The 17,127-nt window shown below is 35.6% G+C and overlaps 1 protein-coding gene across 2 annotated transcripts in view; it reads right to left on the bottom strand.

Annotated features, from left to right (window-relative positions):
• Nucleotides 1–17,127, bottom strand: part of LOC150095301 (putative ATP-dependent RNA helicase DHX34) — a 152,755-nt gene that overhangs the window by 112,016 nt on the left and 23,612 nt on the right. For both annotated transcript variants that reach the window (XR_016550042.1, XM_090409988.1), the window contains exon 5: nt 6,261–6,542. Coding sequence is in view for 1 of the 2 variants with exons in the window: in XM_090409988.1 (XP_090266114.1) it covers nt 6,261–6,542 (282 nt within the window). In the remaining variant the exon portion in view is untranslated. The remainder of the gene's footprint in view (nt 1–6,260; nt 6,543–17,127) is intronic.

Below are 17,127 nucleotides of genomic sequence, written 5' to 3'. Positions count from 1 at the left end.
AGTTGACTGGTTACCCAGAAAGCGATGTAAAATAGTACTATTAAGTAAACAAGGCTACAGTTATGAAGAAATTAGAAGAAAAATTGGTGGAAACTTAACCAAAGGTGGCATTTCTAAATTTTTGAAGAGGTATAAGGAGACTCAGTCACTACAAAACCAGACTGCTAAAGGCAGGAAAAGGTGCATAACAGCAAGTGATGATAGAAGAATTGAGAGACTGTGCCTACGTGACAGATGAAAATCATTTGGATGTATACAAGATGAAATGGCACAATACAATTTGAAGTTGAGTGCAAGGACTGTTTGGCGCAGACTGCAGAAATTTTGTCTAAATGCTAGAATTTCAACAAAAAAAGCCATTTTTATCTCTCAAACAAAGGTTGAAAAGATTAAACTGGGTTAAAACTTGTGTTAACTGGACAGTGAAACAATGGGACAGTGTTATTTGGAGTGACGAGACCAAAATCTCCCTGTTTAGTAGTGATGGCATAAAATACATAAGAAGAATCGGAGAAGATTTGCATCCTGATTGCATTATACCTACCGTGAAACACCCACTTAGTGTTATGATCTGTGGTTGTATGACATCAAAAGGTTTGGGCAGAATTTGCATGATTAATGGGAATATAAATGCCCAAAATACATAAATGAAATACTTGAGCCCAAACTGAAGCCTTCTGCAAGCGATCTGTTCCAAGATAATGAAGCATTTATATTTCAACAGGATTCAGCTCCATGTCATGTTGCTGCTGTGTGCAAAAAGTGATTTCAAGATAATCATATTCCACTGCTGGAATGATCTGGGAATAGCCCAGACCTTAACCCAATCGAAAATCTATGGAGCCGACTAAAAAAACTTGTTAGTCAGAAGCAACCCACCAATAAAACCCAATTAATAGGAGCAATAATTCAATCTTGGTTTCACATTATAAAACAACCGCAGAACTAAAAAACTTGGTTCACTCCATGGAAAGGCGTTGTAAGGCCGTAATTAATGTTAAAGGTTAGACAAATAAGTATTAACTCACGTTGTGAGAATTTTTGTATATCTCAATTTTTCTATGTTTCACTTTTCTTCGTTATAACTGCTGTTCTAATAAAAAATCCTTCATAAAAGTTATTGCATTACATTCTTGATTAAATTATCTTTCCATTGATATATAATTTTATGGTATTACTCCAAAAAAAATGATGTTATGAGCCATCAAACGTCAGAAATACACTTTTTCCAAAAGGTTTCCACAATTTTGGCCACTAGTATAACTCTCACAGTACAGATGGTACAGTACATATGTTCACACTCTGTTACAAAGTTATGTGCATCATTTGAAATTATAAAGCAACTCTTGGGGAAAATATGATGAATTAGTTCACAGTGAATTATTTCATAATGGGGAGGTGCCTCTGCATGTTTCACTTCAAGTGGGGATTTACTTTATAGTAAATTATGTCCCTTCCATGTAGGTCGGGAGCATTTTTATATTTTCCACATAAATTAAAGATGCCAAGAAATTATATTCTTGGTTTCATCCTTTATCCAAGTGTAAGCAAACAAAGTTTGTACGTGAAGTCACTTCAAACTGGGCTATTTGTATATAGAGGCTAGTGACTTCACATCAATTGCCTAAGTATCCCATAATGCAATACACACATCAATACTAAGGAAATTAATGTGAAGTCATTAGCCTCTATATACAAGTGGCCCAGTTGTGAAGTGACTTCACATGCAAACTTTGTTTGCTTACACTTGAATAATGGATGAAAGCAAGAATATAATTTCTTGGCATCTTTAATTTATAGTGTAACCAAGTGAAAAACTTTAAACATCTAACATTTTCAATATACAATATGCTGGTTTAAATGAAATGCTTTTTTTGTTAAATTTTGTTTGTAAAATTATTATTTGTGAACTCTTAATAATATAGAAAATCTCCAATACAATTCTGATTTCAAGTTGTATATATATATAAATCTATATCTGCTTTAGAAAATTTGTTTTACATAAATCATTTGGTTTTTGCACCCAATGACTGCATTATGACCAGATATTACCATATATTTTCTGCAAGTGAAAATTTAAAAGAGGATGTTTGGACAACATATTTAATTACATATTTAATTACATAGGGTGCTTAAGGGTCAAAGCTGTAAAACTGAGAGGAGACCTCCACATAGCCTTTAAAGGAATGCGGAGAACCGACCAGGGCTTCTGACCTAATGTCCAATCCTCACCTTCTCGTGGTGCACCCTGTTGGGTATCTACTTTGATACTGAACAAATGAGGATGGGCTGGCAATTTGGGATTTAGCCGACCAAATTGTATTCTTATTGGTTAAACCAAAATAAAAAATGATGGTACAACATGACAAAATTTCATGCCGGCTGGGGCGTCGCCCAGTTAAACAAGGCCCCCGTTGTTTTTGCCAGGGAACCAGGGCAAACAGCGAAAAGTCAGCTACTGGAACAAATCTGAAAACAAACCCCAACTCAACATCACCAGAGTTAAAGATCGGTACTATCAACGTAAGAAGCCTGAATGGCAAAGAAATGGAGCTAGCTGAGGAATTAGATAAGTACCAGATCGACATAACAGGGGTGACTGAAACAAAAAAGACCAAAACTGGTGAGATCTTTCTGAGCAATAAATACAAAATGTTATATTCAGGCAATGACAATCAAGGAAAAGAAGGAGAAGCCATAGTATTCAACACAAAATACGAGGCTAATCTTCTTGAATGGCAGTCAGTCTCAAGTAGAGTGATGCGGGCAAATATGAGAATGGGGAACTGGACAATGAGACTTATTTGTGCCTATGGTCCCACAGAAGGTTCTACTAAGGTAGAAGTGGAGGAATTTTTTTGGGGCTTTAGAAAAAGCAACTGACACAATGAAAAAGGAAAAGTTGGTCCTTGTTGGGGATCTAAATAGCAGAGTAGGAAATGATTGTGAGACATACAAAAATATTTTGGGAAAATTTGGAGAAAAGAGCAAAGCTAATAATAATGGCAAATATCTGTTGGATTTCTGCTCAGGACATGGACTGGTTATTACTAACACCATGTTCCAACATAAAAATGTGCACAAATTCACATGGAGAGAAGAATCAAGGAATAAGAAAAGTCTCATTGACTATGTTATTGTTGATAGTGATGTTTTCTCCCTGGTGCAGGACACCAGAGTGTACAGAGGATTTGAAATTGGAAGCAATCACTATTTAGTCTTGAGCAGAATAAAATTGAATTTCATATTGAGAAGAATAACATGTAAGAAAGTTTTAAAACGAATAAAAGTTGAGCAGCTCTCAGATGTGAACTGTAGACTAAAATACAGAAAGATTATTGAAAAGAAACTGAAAGAGTTTGAGAACAGGAATAAAACCTTGGAGATTCAGTGGCAAACGCAGAAGAAAACATTGATTGATTCTGCCAGAGAGGCATGTGGTGAGGTTGTGTGCAAGGATAAAAAAATCAGAACTCCCTGGTGGACACAGGAAGTTAAAGAGGCAGTGAAGGAAAAGAAGAAAGCATATCAAAAGTTCCTGCCAAATAAGTCAGCTTTTACTCTTACAGAATACAGAGACAAATGTAAGAAAGCTAAACAGTGTGTAAAACTAGCTAAACAAAAGTCATGGGAGGACTTTGGCAAGAATATAGAAAATAAATATCAAGAAGGTGGCAAAATATTCTGGAGGTTGTTGAAGAAGCTTAGGAATGGAGGAAAGAGTGCTGTAAAAGGAATTAGAGATGATAAAGGTGACATGAAAACAGGAGAAAAAAATATTCTTGAAGTATGGAGTAATTACTTTGAAAAACTGCTAAATGAAACAAGCAGTCATGACAACACAGTGATAAAAAACACTGACCAGGCATGCAGTCAGGAATACATATCCATACTTGAAGTAGAAAAAGCCATCAAAGGCTTGGAAAATGTGGAAAGGCAGCAGGAGTATATGATATTCGACCAGAAATGCTGAAGTATTATTATTATTATTATTATTATTGTTCCGGGAAACTCCAAGGAGTCGACAGACTCATCGAGGGAATATGGTGGTATAAGAGTCTTACAGTGGCTGCACTTCATAGTTCAGAAAGCCTGGACAGAGGGACGAATTCCCGATGATTGGAGTAGAGTTCTCATAGTACCCATATATAAAAAGGGAAATAAAACTGAATGTGAGAATTACAGAGATATTTCTCTACTGAGTGTTCCTGGCAAGATCTATGCAAGTATACTTGAGAAACGGTTGAGAAGAAATGTGGAAGAAAAGCTTGGTGAAGAACAAGCTGGATTCAGGCCAAATAGAGGCTGTCAGGATCAGTTCTTCACTTTACGACAAATAGTCGAGAAAGCACGGGAATATAACAAAGATCTGTATTTAAGTTTTGTCAATTTGGAAAAGGCATATGACAAGGTGCCAAGAGAGAAGCTATTCAATATGCTGCAGTTATATGGTGTCAATGGGGCATTATATCAAGCAATACTTAGTCTTTATTTGAGTTGTAAGTCAGCAGTTAGAATTGAAGGAAGTACAGGAAGATGGTTTAATGTTAAATATGGTGTGAGACAAGGATGTACATTATCCCCTCTGTTATTCATTATCTATATGGATCACATTATGAAGGAATGTGGTATTAAACCTGATATCAAAATTGGAGATGTTAATGTCAGCTCTTTGCTTTATGTGGATGATGTTATACTTCTAAATAAATCCGCTACAAGTCTGCAAGATTCTCTGACTAATTTTAATATATCTGTTGTAATAGATATGGTATGTAGGTCAGCAATAAAAAGACAAAGACAATGAAAATAGGCAGAATCATTGAAAATGTCAACTGTGTTGTGAATGGAGAACCTGTGGAACAAGTAAAACATTTCAGCTACTTAGGCACGATTTTTACAGAAGATGGTAAATTAAATATAGAAATAGACAACAGAATCAGCAAAGCTGGTATGGTGGGAAGTCAATTGAATAAATTCATATGGAATAAGAAAGAAATTAGTCGGAACACTAAATTAGCTGTATACAAGACAGTGTTCAAACCAGTTTTAACTTATGGATCTGAGAGCTGGGTCAGAAGTAAAACACTTGACCAAAGACTAGAGACTGCAGATATGAGAGTCCTGAGAAAGATTATAGGCATGAACAGATGGCATCAATGGCAATATCATATTAAAAATGAGGATATTAGGAAAGAACTTGACATTGTCAGCATCCAGGAATGCGTTAGCAGAGCTAATCTCAGGTGGTATGGTCACTTAAATAGAATGGGAGAGGAAAGATTAGCAAAACAAGTGTTCTTTGCCAGGTTGGCAGGAAAACGACCCAGAGGAAGACCAAGATATAGGTGGATTGATACGGTAGAAAGTGCCTTAGATGATAGAAATATAAGATCTGATAATGTTGGAGTCTTGACAAGTAACAGAATGATTTGGAGGAAAATTGTAGATAGGAAGTTAGTAATGATGTAATTTTTTCATGTAGTACTGTCATATCCTGTAAACCCCTTGAGGGTACATAGCAGGAATTTGATGATGATGATGATTTAATTACATATGCTTTATTTGGCACTGCAATAAAATTGTTTTGCTTGTGTGCATGCAGTAAAGTGTCTGTGGGAGGAGAGGGGTGTTTCATTATTCAAAGTTATCTCTATTGTAGTTCTTTAATTATACTAATTCTTGCTAAATACAGTACATAATTTAACTGTCACTGTACTGTATTTAGAGATGTGATAAAGCTATCTCTCACCTCAAGGTCAAAACATTTCATCTGGACCAGCATGAATGGAATGTGTTAAGTGAATTTGTAACCTGTGTTAAATAAATTGTGGTATCAATTTATTAACCATTTTACTTTGAAAAAATGTTATTTAAAACTTTGTAAATTGAGGGATAAACAGAAGACAGGAAAGGCAAGAGTAGATAGACAATTTGAAAGAGTGCTGTGGAAAGAGTTTACAGGATTTGAGTCATCTACCAATAGATATAGAGAAATGAAACAAGCATTAGATACCAACAGGCATTGGCCCTCATGGGCAATGATGACGATGATGATGAAAGCGAGGGATTCCTATATGAAATTATAAAGTGTTATTACAGTAATCTGGAAAAGCTGGTTGGAAGGAGGTCAAATGGCGTATAAACCTATGTAACTAGATATCATCTCACTGTAACATTTCATCATAAATGTAAATTACTCTAATGAGGAAAATTCAAACTCAATGTTCAAAATATGCCAAAAAATGAAACAATAAACAAACCTTATCCTGTTCACTTAAAGAAAGGGTGCTATGAAGTGGAAGTACTATCCATTTCTGCGTCTGCTGAGCATACATACGAGCAGCTTCTTCAATAATGGATATCTCTGTCAAACCACTCAGGAAGATTAGCATGTCTCCTCGATCATCAGAAGAATATTTGTGGTCAATCTGTTGCATAATTCGCACATATGGGGCAGGATTTATCCTACCTGATTCTGAATGCTGCTCTTCAGCCGGTATTGGAAAGTACTTCACTTGAATTGGAAACAGTCTGCCCGGAACCTAAATGAAAAATATTTTAAAATATATCAAAATATTTTATTGTAGCTTCTTTTTTAACTTTTTTTTTTTTTGCTGATGCACCTACTACCATTTCTATATTTTTTTGTTTTTAGGTGCATTTCATAAACTCCACATAGCAAAAAGAGATTTGTTCTACCATGTCATTTCTCTACTCTGACTGGATGGATTTTATTCAAATTCGGCATATTATTTTCTTGAAATTCTAATCAACCACTCTAAGCTCAACAATAACAATGGCTTAAAAATCTCAAGAATAGGGATGGCCCACATTCGATCCCTCAAGGGATCGAATGTGGACTCTAAGCACTAAATAGTAGTAACTCAAAGGAACCACAGAACTCTAAGCACTAAATAGTAGTAACCTCAGCTATTATTTTGCATACAAATAACTCACAATAGTTAGGTCATTATTAATGCTGCTAGAATTAAAACATTTTTTTAAACTAATATGGTATATAATATGACTAAAATTAATCTCCAGCTGCATAGAAAAATTTTGGAAAAATTTCAAAAAATTTTTTGGAAATTGAGAAGGTCCTCATTGATTTCCAAGGATAACGATATTTTGGAAGTGAGATTTTTGTTGATATTGCTACTGAGATTGCAATATCCCAGGTGTGGGATATTGCAATCTCAGTAATTTTCAATTAAACATGGTTTTAAAGAATGAATGGTAGATCCAATGTAACAGGTATTGTATCTGGGCTGGACAGTTAAATTTGTAAACACCACCATATAACAGCAATACACTGCTGTGTTATTGTGGTTTTATGTTTTTGTAAGTTTTGTAGTTTACTAGTGGTGATCAAGACAATTACTTAGATTATTTACATTGTTTTGTGGTTACAGCCTTTCAAGCTGTTTAGGGGCAGCTATATATATGTTACTGCAAAAGCCCGAAAATTGGTAAATCCTAGCATTTACCACAGTCAGGTGGTAAAAGTCTAAAATTCTTCTCAATGCTTCCATTTCGGGCTTTTACCAAACCATTTCGGTAAATGCCAGCATTTACCAACACCAATTGGTAAAAGCCCGTTTTGTTTGACTGTGATTGTGCTTTTTAAGTCAGCATGTGTGTGTTTTTTTTTTTAATTTTTAATTATTCTTTGAACATGTAGGTTTTAAAATATTCTAACAGTCATTTATCTTGCATACAAAACTCAAAATCGTGTAAATGGAACAGAAAATTAAAACAGGATTACCTAACCTAACCTATAATCAACTATGCACTGTATAATTAACTGTGATTGTGCTTTTGAAGTGAGCATGTGTGTGTGTGTGTGTTTTAATTTTTAATTATTCTTTGAACATGCAAGTTTTAAAATATTTTTTAAAATAAAATAGATTGTAGCCACTCACACCTGTCTGTACTCGCACTTGACTGAGTGGTTAGGTACACGAACAGCTAAGAGAGTCATGAGCATGTTGGGACCTATGGACTACAGGCTCAGACAGACTCATTGCTTATTTTGGGCTTTTACAAACTGGAGTTGGTAAATGCTGGCATTTACTGAAATAGTTTGGTAAAAGCCCAAAATGAAAGTGTTAACAAGCATTTTTTGGACTTTTACCACCTCACTATGGTAAATGCTAGGGTTTATGGGTAAAACCTAGGATTTACCAATTTTCAGGCTTTTACAGTAACATATATATGTATATGCCACCATCTAGGGAAATGACTATGAGCAAGGTGGTTTCCCGTTGCCTTCCTTGCCATACTATACCCTATGGATGTATCTTGTGTGTTCACGGGGCCGGTTTGCCTACTTGTGAGATGAAAAACCCCAGATAAACTAGGGATAAAAACCTTGCTGTCCATGCCCAAGACCGGCTCACTTGGCTATGGGTGAGGAAGATCCTTGAGCTCCTCACATCATCAACAGGAATTGAACCTAGGACACTCCTTTCCCAGGCATATGATTGCGAAGCGCATAGCCATTAGGCTAATCGCACAGGTCATTTACATTATCAAGGCATAAAGCCAAACTAGAAAATATAGGAAGTTGTTTCACTTGATTATAAAGTATATTATACTTGATAGGAAATTATATTCTTGTTTTAATACTTATCCAAGTGTAAGCAAAGTTTGTACATGAAGTATTTTCAAGACACTCTTCACAACAATACTTGTGCTATCCACACAAGTTTTAGGAAGTAAAAAAAACTTCTTAAATAAAAATAAAGGTCAAAACTGATATGGGTAGTGACCCTTTCCATAATGCATAGCATATACATTCAAAAGGAAGCTTTTTGCATTATGGGATACTAAGGCAACTAATGTGAAGCCTCTAAATACAAGCAGACGTGTGAAGATTTCCCAAACTTTCGAATGTGTGGCATCGTGGCCTGCTTAACAAATTGTTATACGCTGGTCTCCCTGCCCCTCTCTGTCATTATGTAGCTAGCTTTCTCTCTGTTCTTTTCCAGTCATGGCAGATGGCTCTCTCTTTGAACTTCACCATCAATGCTGAAATGCTTCAAGGCTCTGTCCTTTCACCTATTCACAAATGACCTACTCACAATCACCACAAATCCTATCCACACCTCTGCAGATGACAGTACTCTCCACTCATTCTACATCATCACTTCACTACTAATCCCAAGTAAAGCGCACATGGAGGAATGCCTACAATTTATGTGAGAACTGGCAACTATGGGGCTGTGACCTCCACAACCATCGTGCCTGGCAGGAGAGAGAGAGATGACAAGGACTCTCAGGTCATTAGCATGCAAAATCCTTGTATTAACATAGCCACATAGAATGTATGAACGCTCTTACAAGCAAGAAAGCTGGAGAATTTGAAAAATGAAATGAGAAAAAATATATTATAGGAGTAAGTGAAACAAGATGGAAAGATGAAGGAGAGTTTCAAAGCGATGAATACAGAGTAATTCATAACAGGCAGTGAAATGGACAGGGTGGGCTAGCATTTCTAATGGATAAACAAGCAACCAAAGCACTGATAGAAGTAGAGGTAATTGGTAAAAGGTGCATGATGGCAAGATTATCAGCTAAACCAGGGGATTTCATAATCATACAAGCCAACATCAGGACATAATGAAGACAAAGTGGAAGAAATCTATGAACAAATTGAAGGACCATCGAGAAAGCTGAAAACAAAAGAAAATGTAGTGATAATGGGAGACCGGAATGCCACAGTTGAGAAGAAGAAACACCTGACATCAGTGGAAAAGCCTTGGAACACAAACGAAAGAAGACAAAGACTAATAGACTTCTGTAAATAAGAAAACCTTATGATTGCTAACACCTGGTTTGAAGCTCCCCCAAGATGAGAAGATACACTTGGAAGAGTCTAGGGGAACAAAAAAGATTTCAAATCGACTACATCATTGTAAAACAGTGGTACCAGAAACAAGTTAAGAAAGCTATGGCTTTCCAGGAGAAGATATAGGATTTGATCACAATCTAGTAATGATGAAAAGCCAACTAAAATGGAAAATCCCAAAAGAGCCCAAAATTAGAAAGAAAGGAAAGCTAGAAATTTTAAAAGAAAAGGAAATGAAAGAAAGATTCAGAGATTGCACCAACAAACAGATGAACAAGCTTAAATAAGAAAAAGAACTGAGAACTCCAAATACTGACACACTCTGGAAAGACATTAAAACAATAATAAATGGGGCAGCAGAAGAACGCATAGGAATAAAACCACAAGAACCAAAAAAGCCATGAATCGCTACTAAAATATTAAGCAAAATGGAAGAAAGACAAAAATGAAAAATATTAACACAACAGCAGGACAAATGATGTATAAAAAAAACTCAAAAATGAAGTAGACTGAGAATGCAGAAAAGCTAAAGAAAACTGGTGGAATCAACAGTGCAAGGAAATAGAAGAAATAGAGATACTAGGAAGAAGTGATATAACCTACAGCAGGGGTGGGGAACATCCGGACTGCAGGTTGTATAAGGCCTGCGAAATCATTTAGTCTGGACCTGCCAGATACCTCAGGCGGGACCCAAAATTCAATAAAATCTAGGAGCTTTTTTAATAGCAACATAAATTTATATTAAGTGAATCATAATAATGATGTAAATTTTGAAGGACAAGCAAGGAACATCCATTACGGGCTAGACAGGACATATACGAGTACATGACGGGACAGACAGATTAGCTTCTCATCGGCTACCGACGAGAAGACCTCGAGAGTTGATGGTACGAACATTGGATAACTATGGAACTAAACCACATCCTTAAAACTTTCTTAGACAATGGCTACAACCCCCAAAAAATATTAAAACCAGTAAACCACAACCCCCCCCCCCTTCACAATAAAGATTACACTAAATCTATCACCATTCCCTATATCTGGGCCACCTCTGAAAAAATAACCAAAATCCTTAAAAAAATATGACTTACCTTCTTGTTACAAACCATATAAAAAATTGGCATCCCTTATCCACTCTACCAAAGACCAACCACTTCCCCTAGACCAGGGGTTGAGAACCTTTTTGAACCAAAGAGCCATTCCACCAAAAAATTAATTAAAACAAAATTTTGGGAGCTGCAACTTCAATTCGATTTTTCCTGGTGACTCAAAGTTGCAGTTAGTTCAAACTTAGGTAAATTTGTTTTTAATTCAATACTTCTAGATATCAAATACCACTTTTATGTTTGCATAAAAATTTTGTATATGTGCAATAAATAAAACAACATTAAGTTTGATTAAGTTTATAATCACAAAACATGTTTAAGTATAATATTGCAAAAAAGTTGGAATTTGTATTGCAAAAAGAATTAGTCCTAACAAAAATACAATATTATGTATTTTATTAAATATTTGATTATTTTTTGCATCTTCTCAGCCAATTTACTTAAACCAGATTTTATGTCATGCACTTTAATAGTCATTCGGCTTTCAAACTTTTATCAGTCAATTTGTTTCTATACTTATTTTAATGTAATTCATCGAAGAGAAAAATTGTTCGCAATTGTACATTGAACCAAACAGAGTCAAAACCCCAAAAATCAAGTTGCCTGACATTGGAATAATTAGTCAGGAAAGAATTTTAACATTTAAATATAATTTCCTGTAGTGTTTCTTCCACAGTTTCCTCATTTTCTTCAATTTTTGCTACCATTTCCTGACGTTTTTGTACCCAGATGCTTTTATTCTGAATTTCCAGAAGCTCCATTTGTAGTTCTGCAATTGATATTCTGGGAAAAGCTTCAATATCTATTGATTTTAAATTGCAATTTAACAGATGTAATATAAATTTCATTATCTCCTGATGTTTTTGAAAATCCTGAAATCTGCTTGTAAATGAACCTAAAATTACAGTGATCATTTCAGCGAATATTTTGCAATCAACTTTTTCTTGATTTAAATTCAATCTATAATTATTTAGATTTTCAAAATATATAAATTTTTCTTCAGTAACATCTTTGAAAAACACTCTTAGTTTCTGTTCAAAGGTAAGGACTTCCGATAGTAATTGTATGGCTGTGTTTCCCTTCCCTTGCAACTTCAAATTTAGCTTATTAAAATCTTCTGCCATATCAAGCAAAAAACAAAAATTTTGTATCCATTCAGGATTACTGAGAAGTTCCACATGATTTAGTTATAATTTTTAGTGGTTACTTCTTTTAAGCACTGAAAAAAACGTTTTAATGCTTTTCCTGTTGATAACCATCATACAGATGTAAATGTCACTAAATCTTTATGTTGATTACCTAGTTCCTCTAAAAATGTGTCAAAAAGTCTGTGATTCAACGCCTGAAATCGGATGAAATTGATCATTGGCACAACAACATCCATCACTCTTTTTAGTTGTGGTAATAATCAAAGAATTTGCAACTAAAGCTTCTTGATGCAAAATGCAATGAAATGAAATGAAATGGAATAACTCCACGTGGAATACGAGTGGAGAATAATTTAACAAACCCCTTATTTTTCGCAATCATAGAAGGCGTGCCATCGGTCGCAATGCATACTATATTATTAATATTTATATTTTTATTCTGTAAACTTGTTAGAAGGTTTTCTGAAATATCTTGACATGTAGTGTGTCCTTAAGTGTTAGCAGATCAAGAAGTTCTTCTCGAATACCAGAAGAGGTGATATATTTAACATCACGCAGCATTGTGCCATATTGGAAATATCATTTGATTCATCAACTGCAATACATATAAAATCAGCAGAATTAATATCCATAATTTGCATATTTGAAACTTCTGCAGAAATTGTTACAATTCGTTCCTTGACAGTTCTAGCCAAAAGAGGTAAATCTTTAATTTTTTACGTATCTCATCCTTATTTTTCATATCCTTAAATAGAATTTCAGAGGCATTATGCTTTGCAATTTGCAATTTTTTAGAAATTCACCATCGGTAAAAGGTTTTCCCGCTTTTGCTATTTCAAGGGATAACAAAAAACTTGCTTGAGTAGTATTCGATGAAAATTTCATCCACGTTCACAAATTTCTTTGCTGAAGCAATGTTTTCTTTTGAAATTCTTCAATAGCTTTTTTTCTACTATTACCCTCAGGATATTTTTTACTGAAGTCTAAATGTTTTCCTCGAAAATATGGTTCGACATTACTAGATTTGTTATTCTGAAGTCGTAGATGGCAAATTAAACATTGCGGATTTCCATGTACTTCTATAAATGCAAATTTCTCTATCTATATTTTATTGAATCCTCTGTTTTCTTCAGTTATTTTTCTTTTTCTTGAATTCATATTATGAGGGTTATTATCACAAATTTACCTGCAAGTAAAAACACAAATTCAATATAATAACATAATAAAAATAAATTTGTGTATAACATTACCTCACACTAAATTAAACACCAGTTTAGTACCACAATATATAAGTTAACTAACAGAATGTTTATTTTGACAGTCAAAATCCGTATGTATCTAAAAACCGTGGTTTCTGACAGGACAGCTGATCAATTAGTTCAAATTTTTGCCGTGGCACTAGTTACCTTAGGCATGCATAACAAATTTTATGCATAACACACGTCACATGCATAGTATCTAGCACCACAAACAGGCCATATCAAAAAACAATATTTAGTTGTTTGTATTAATTATGAATCTTTTAATTCAACATAAAAGAGTCGCACTTTGTTCAGCCAAGAGCTGCATGCGGCTCTGGAGCCACCGGTTCCTGACTCTTGCCCTAGACCTACCTGGGGTATACCAGGTCCCTTGCAGCTGTAAACTATCCTACTTTGGCCAAACAGGCAGGACAGCAAATATCAGGATTTCGGAACACAAAGACTACATCCAGTTTCACCAGTACAGCCACTCTGATCTTGCAAACCATGCTCTGGATACCCACCACAGAATACGTTGGAAGAAAGCCAAAGTAATACACCACAGCAATTTAAGTACAAAAGATTATTCATAGAATCTGCATCAGCTCTAAAAAACGTTCCAAACCTCAACAAATTTGGGTGCATGAGATTGTCCCAAATTTGGGAGACTTACATCATGAGAACATCAGTCCAATGGCCATGACAACCCAATATAGCCTGCTAGGAGGCACCATTAGGACTTTAGGAACAACAATAGTTTATCTTCTGCCTCATTTGCTTTTTGTAGTGCCTGCGTACACGTGTCATATTTGTATGTTCCCATGAAGATGTAATGTGACGTTGCCGAAATATAGGAAGTATTTATTAAAGTTTCTTTTAATTAATATTCCAGTATATGTTGTGAATTCCTTAAATAATTTAATAGTCATGTGTTGCAAACATATAAGCCTTTCTACAAGAATGTTGGATATGTTTCAAATCCAAGATGCAGGATTAGAACAGCGATCAAAACAAAATAATCATGTCGCTGGCGACACACACACACACACACACACACACACACACACACTGGATAGTTATTAAAACTTAGGTGGTGTGACATAATACAAAAGGCAACTACAAAGTAAAGAAAAGTTGATTCAGAGTGTCAATCTTTCCAAGAGAATGGACAAATGATAATTTTTTTTGTTGAAGTCAAAGGCAAACCGGTGTGCCTAGTTTGTGGCAATGCATTAGCAGTAATGAAAAAAGCCAATCTGGAAAGTCATTACAGCTCAAAACATGCTAAACTCAATGAACTGGGAGGCCAAATTTGTCTGGATAAAATCAATGCTTTTCAGCAGAGTTTGGAATCACAACAAGCTTCTTTCACTAGGCCTCATTGTAACAGAGATAACATTATTCAGACAAGTTATGTAGTGAGCAAGCTAATCGCAAAGAAACTGAGGCCTCGTGTAGAGGGAGAGTTTGTGAAAGAGTGCATGGTGGCTGCTGCAGAGTTGTTAGCACCAGACAAAGTGAAATTGTTTTACAGTGTTAGTTTGTCTCATTTCAAATTTTTCTCTCTGGCTTGTGATGTGACAACGGACATAACAAATACTGCTCAACTGGACGGTTTCGTTTGTGGGATAACTGCAGAGTTTGACTCACGAGAGGAACTGCTGTCACTGGAAGCCATGCGTGGTGGCACTACAAGTGGTGAGGACTTGTTTGAGAGACTGTTTTATCAATGAAAAAACTTGAGCTAATATTTGAAAAGTTAAGTGGCCTTACTACAGATGGAGCTCTAGCCATGGTTGGCTCGCAAAAAAGGTTAATTGCATTTGTCTAGAAAGAACTGAATCGTCGCAGTCTTGATCCAAGTGATTTAATTATATGCCACTGCATCATACACCAAGAAAGTCTCTGTGCACAGTCGTTGCAGCTCAACAATGTGATGTCAACAGTAGTGTCATGCATAAATTTTGTCAAAAGCAGGGGTTTAACAGCCACCAGTTTAAGGAGTTACTGAATGATCATAAGTCTGAGTATGGTGATCTTGTTTATCACTGTGAAGTGCGGTGGCTGAGTCGCGGGAACATGCTCATGAGGTTTTATGAACTGCGGGATGAAGTCGAGTAGTTCATGGAGATGAAGGGAAACTCAATGATAGCAAGTGGCTGTGTGATCTAGCATTTATCGTGGACATTACCAAGTATCTCTCAGAGTTGAAAGTCAAGCTGCAGGGTCCAACCTGTTTCTCAGCTCCCTGCTTTCAAATGTGAAATCATTTGAAGCTAAATTAAGGGTATGGAAAGTGCAACTTGGAAGGAATAACACGGTATTTCCCCACTCTGGAAGGACAAAAGCCTTTTATGACACTTGAATGTGTGAAACTAATTGAGGCATTTAATGAATGATTCAAGGGTATGAAAGTAAACAAATGGAATTGAACATCTTTGCTACGCCATTCAACGTGGAACCAACTGATGTGCCTGATAACCTACAACACAAAATCATTCAGCTGCAAAGCAATGATGAGCTGAAAGCTAGGTACAACATCCTACTGCTTGAGTTCTATAAACATTACATAAGCATGATGAATACAATGATGAATTTCCCACTTTGAGGAGACATGCACTGAAATATGCATCTGTGTTCGGAACAACTTACTGCTGCAAGCAATTCTTTTCAAACTTACCATCGCAAAGAGTCAACTGCACTCCAGACTGACCAATGCAAACCTGGAAAAGCAGTTGCGAGTAGCAACATCATCAATACCAGGTAACATCAGACGCCTCACCAAAGAGAAGCAGTTCCAGACATCACATTAGAGGTGAGTTAATTAAATGTTTGACCAAATATAGCAGGCTAATTTTTAAGTTGATAATTTTGTATGGCCCACGAATGATGTTATAAATATCCAAATGGCCCTTGGAAGAAAAAAGGTTCCCCACCCCTGACCTACAGGAAGATAAAGAATGTTGCGCACAAACACAGAAGTATAACCACTTTTGTGCTAAATGACAAATAGGAAAACAGATCCTGATATAAAGAAGAAAAGATGGCAAGAATATGTACGAGAACTGTATAAAGAAACAAAACCACTCATGCAATTGCCAGAAAAGGAAAGAAACTCAAATAATATAATGCAAATTACTCGTGATGAATTTGACAATGCACTCACAACTAGTGAAATGACAAAGGCATCATTGCTTAGATAGAATACCAATTGATCTAATTAAGAAAGCAAGTGAACAGGTAAAAGACAAGGTATACTAACTGATCACTGCTATTTTTGAAAAAGAAATATTGCTGGAAGACTTTTTATGCTGTATGATGGTACTCATTCCTAAAAAGCCTAAATCAATAGAATGTACCCATTACAGAACAATAAGCTTAGTAAGTCATATGTCAAAAATACTCCTAAAAATAATAAAAGACTGACTGGAATCAAAATCAGAAGCTTATCTTGAAGAAAACCTACTTGGTTTCAAAAAAGAACAAGGAACCCTGGACGAAATTCTGGCATTAAAGCGTTTGGTGAACGTATGATAGAACAAGGAATAGACTATGAAAAAATATTTGACATGGTCTCAGGCCATGAAATCTTCCCATTGCTGAGAGAGATAGGAACAGAAGAACAAATAATAAAACAGCTGTATAAACACCAAACTGCAGTAGTGTCTCTACAAGAGGAATAGTCAGAACCAGCTAAAACTGAAAGAGGTGCAAGACAAGGATGCTATTCTTCCCAATCCTTTTTAACATTGTTGAAGACAAAACGATAAGGGAAGTTTTAA

Source organism: Typopeltis vanoorti, chromosome 20 (assembly GCF_054136105.1).
Source record: "Typopeltis vanoorti isolate ZY-2024b chromosome 20, IOZ_Tvanoo_1.0, whole genome shotgun sequence".
NCBI lineage: Eukaryota > Metazoa > Arthropoda > Arachnida > Uropygi > Thelyphonidae > Typopeltis > Typopeltis vanoorti.
This window is presented reverse-complemented; position numbering and strand designations above follow the sequence as displayed.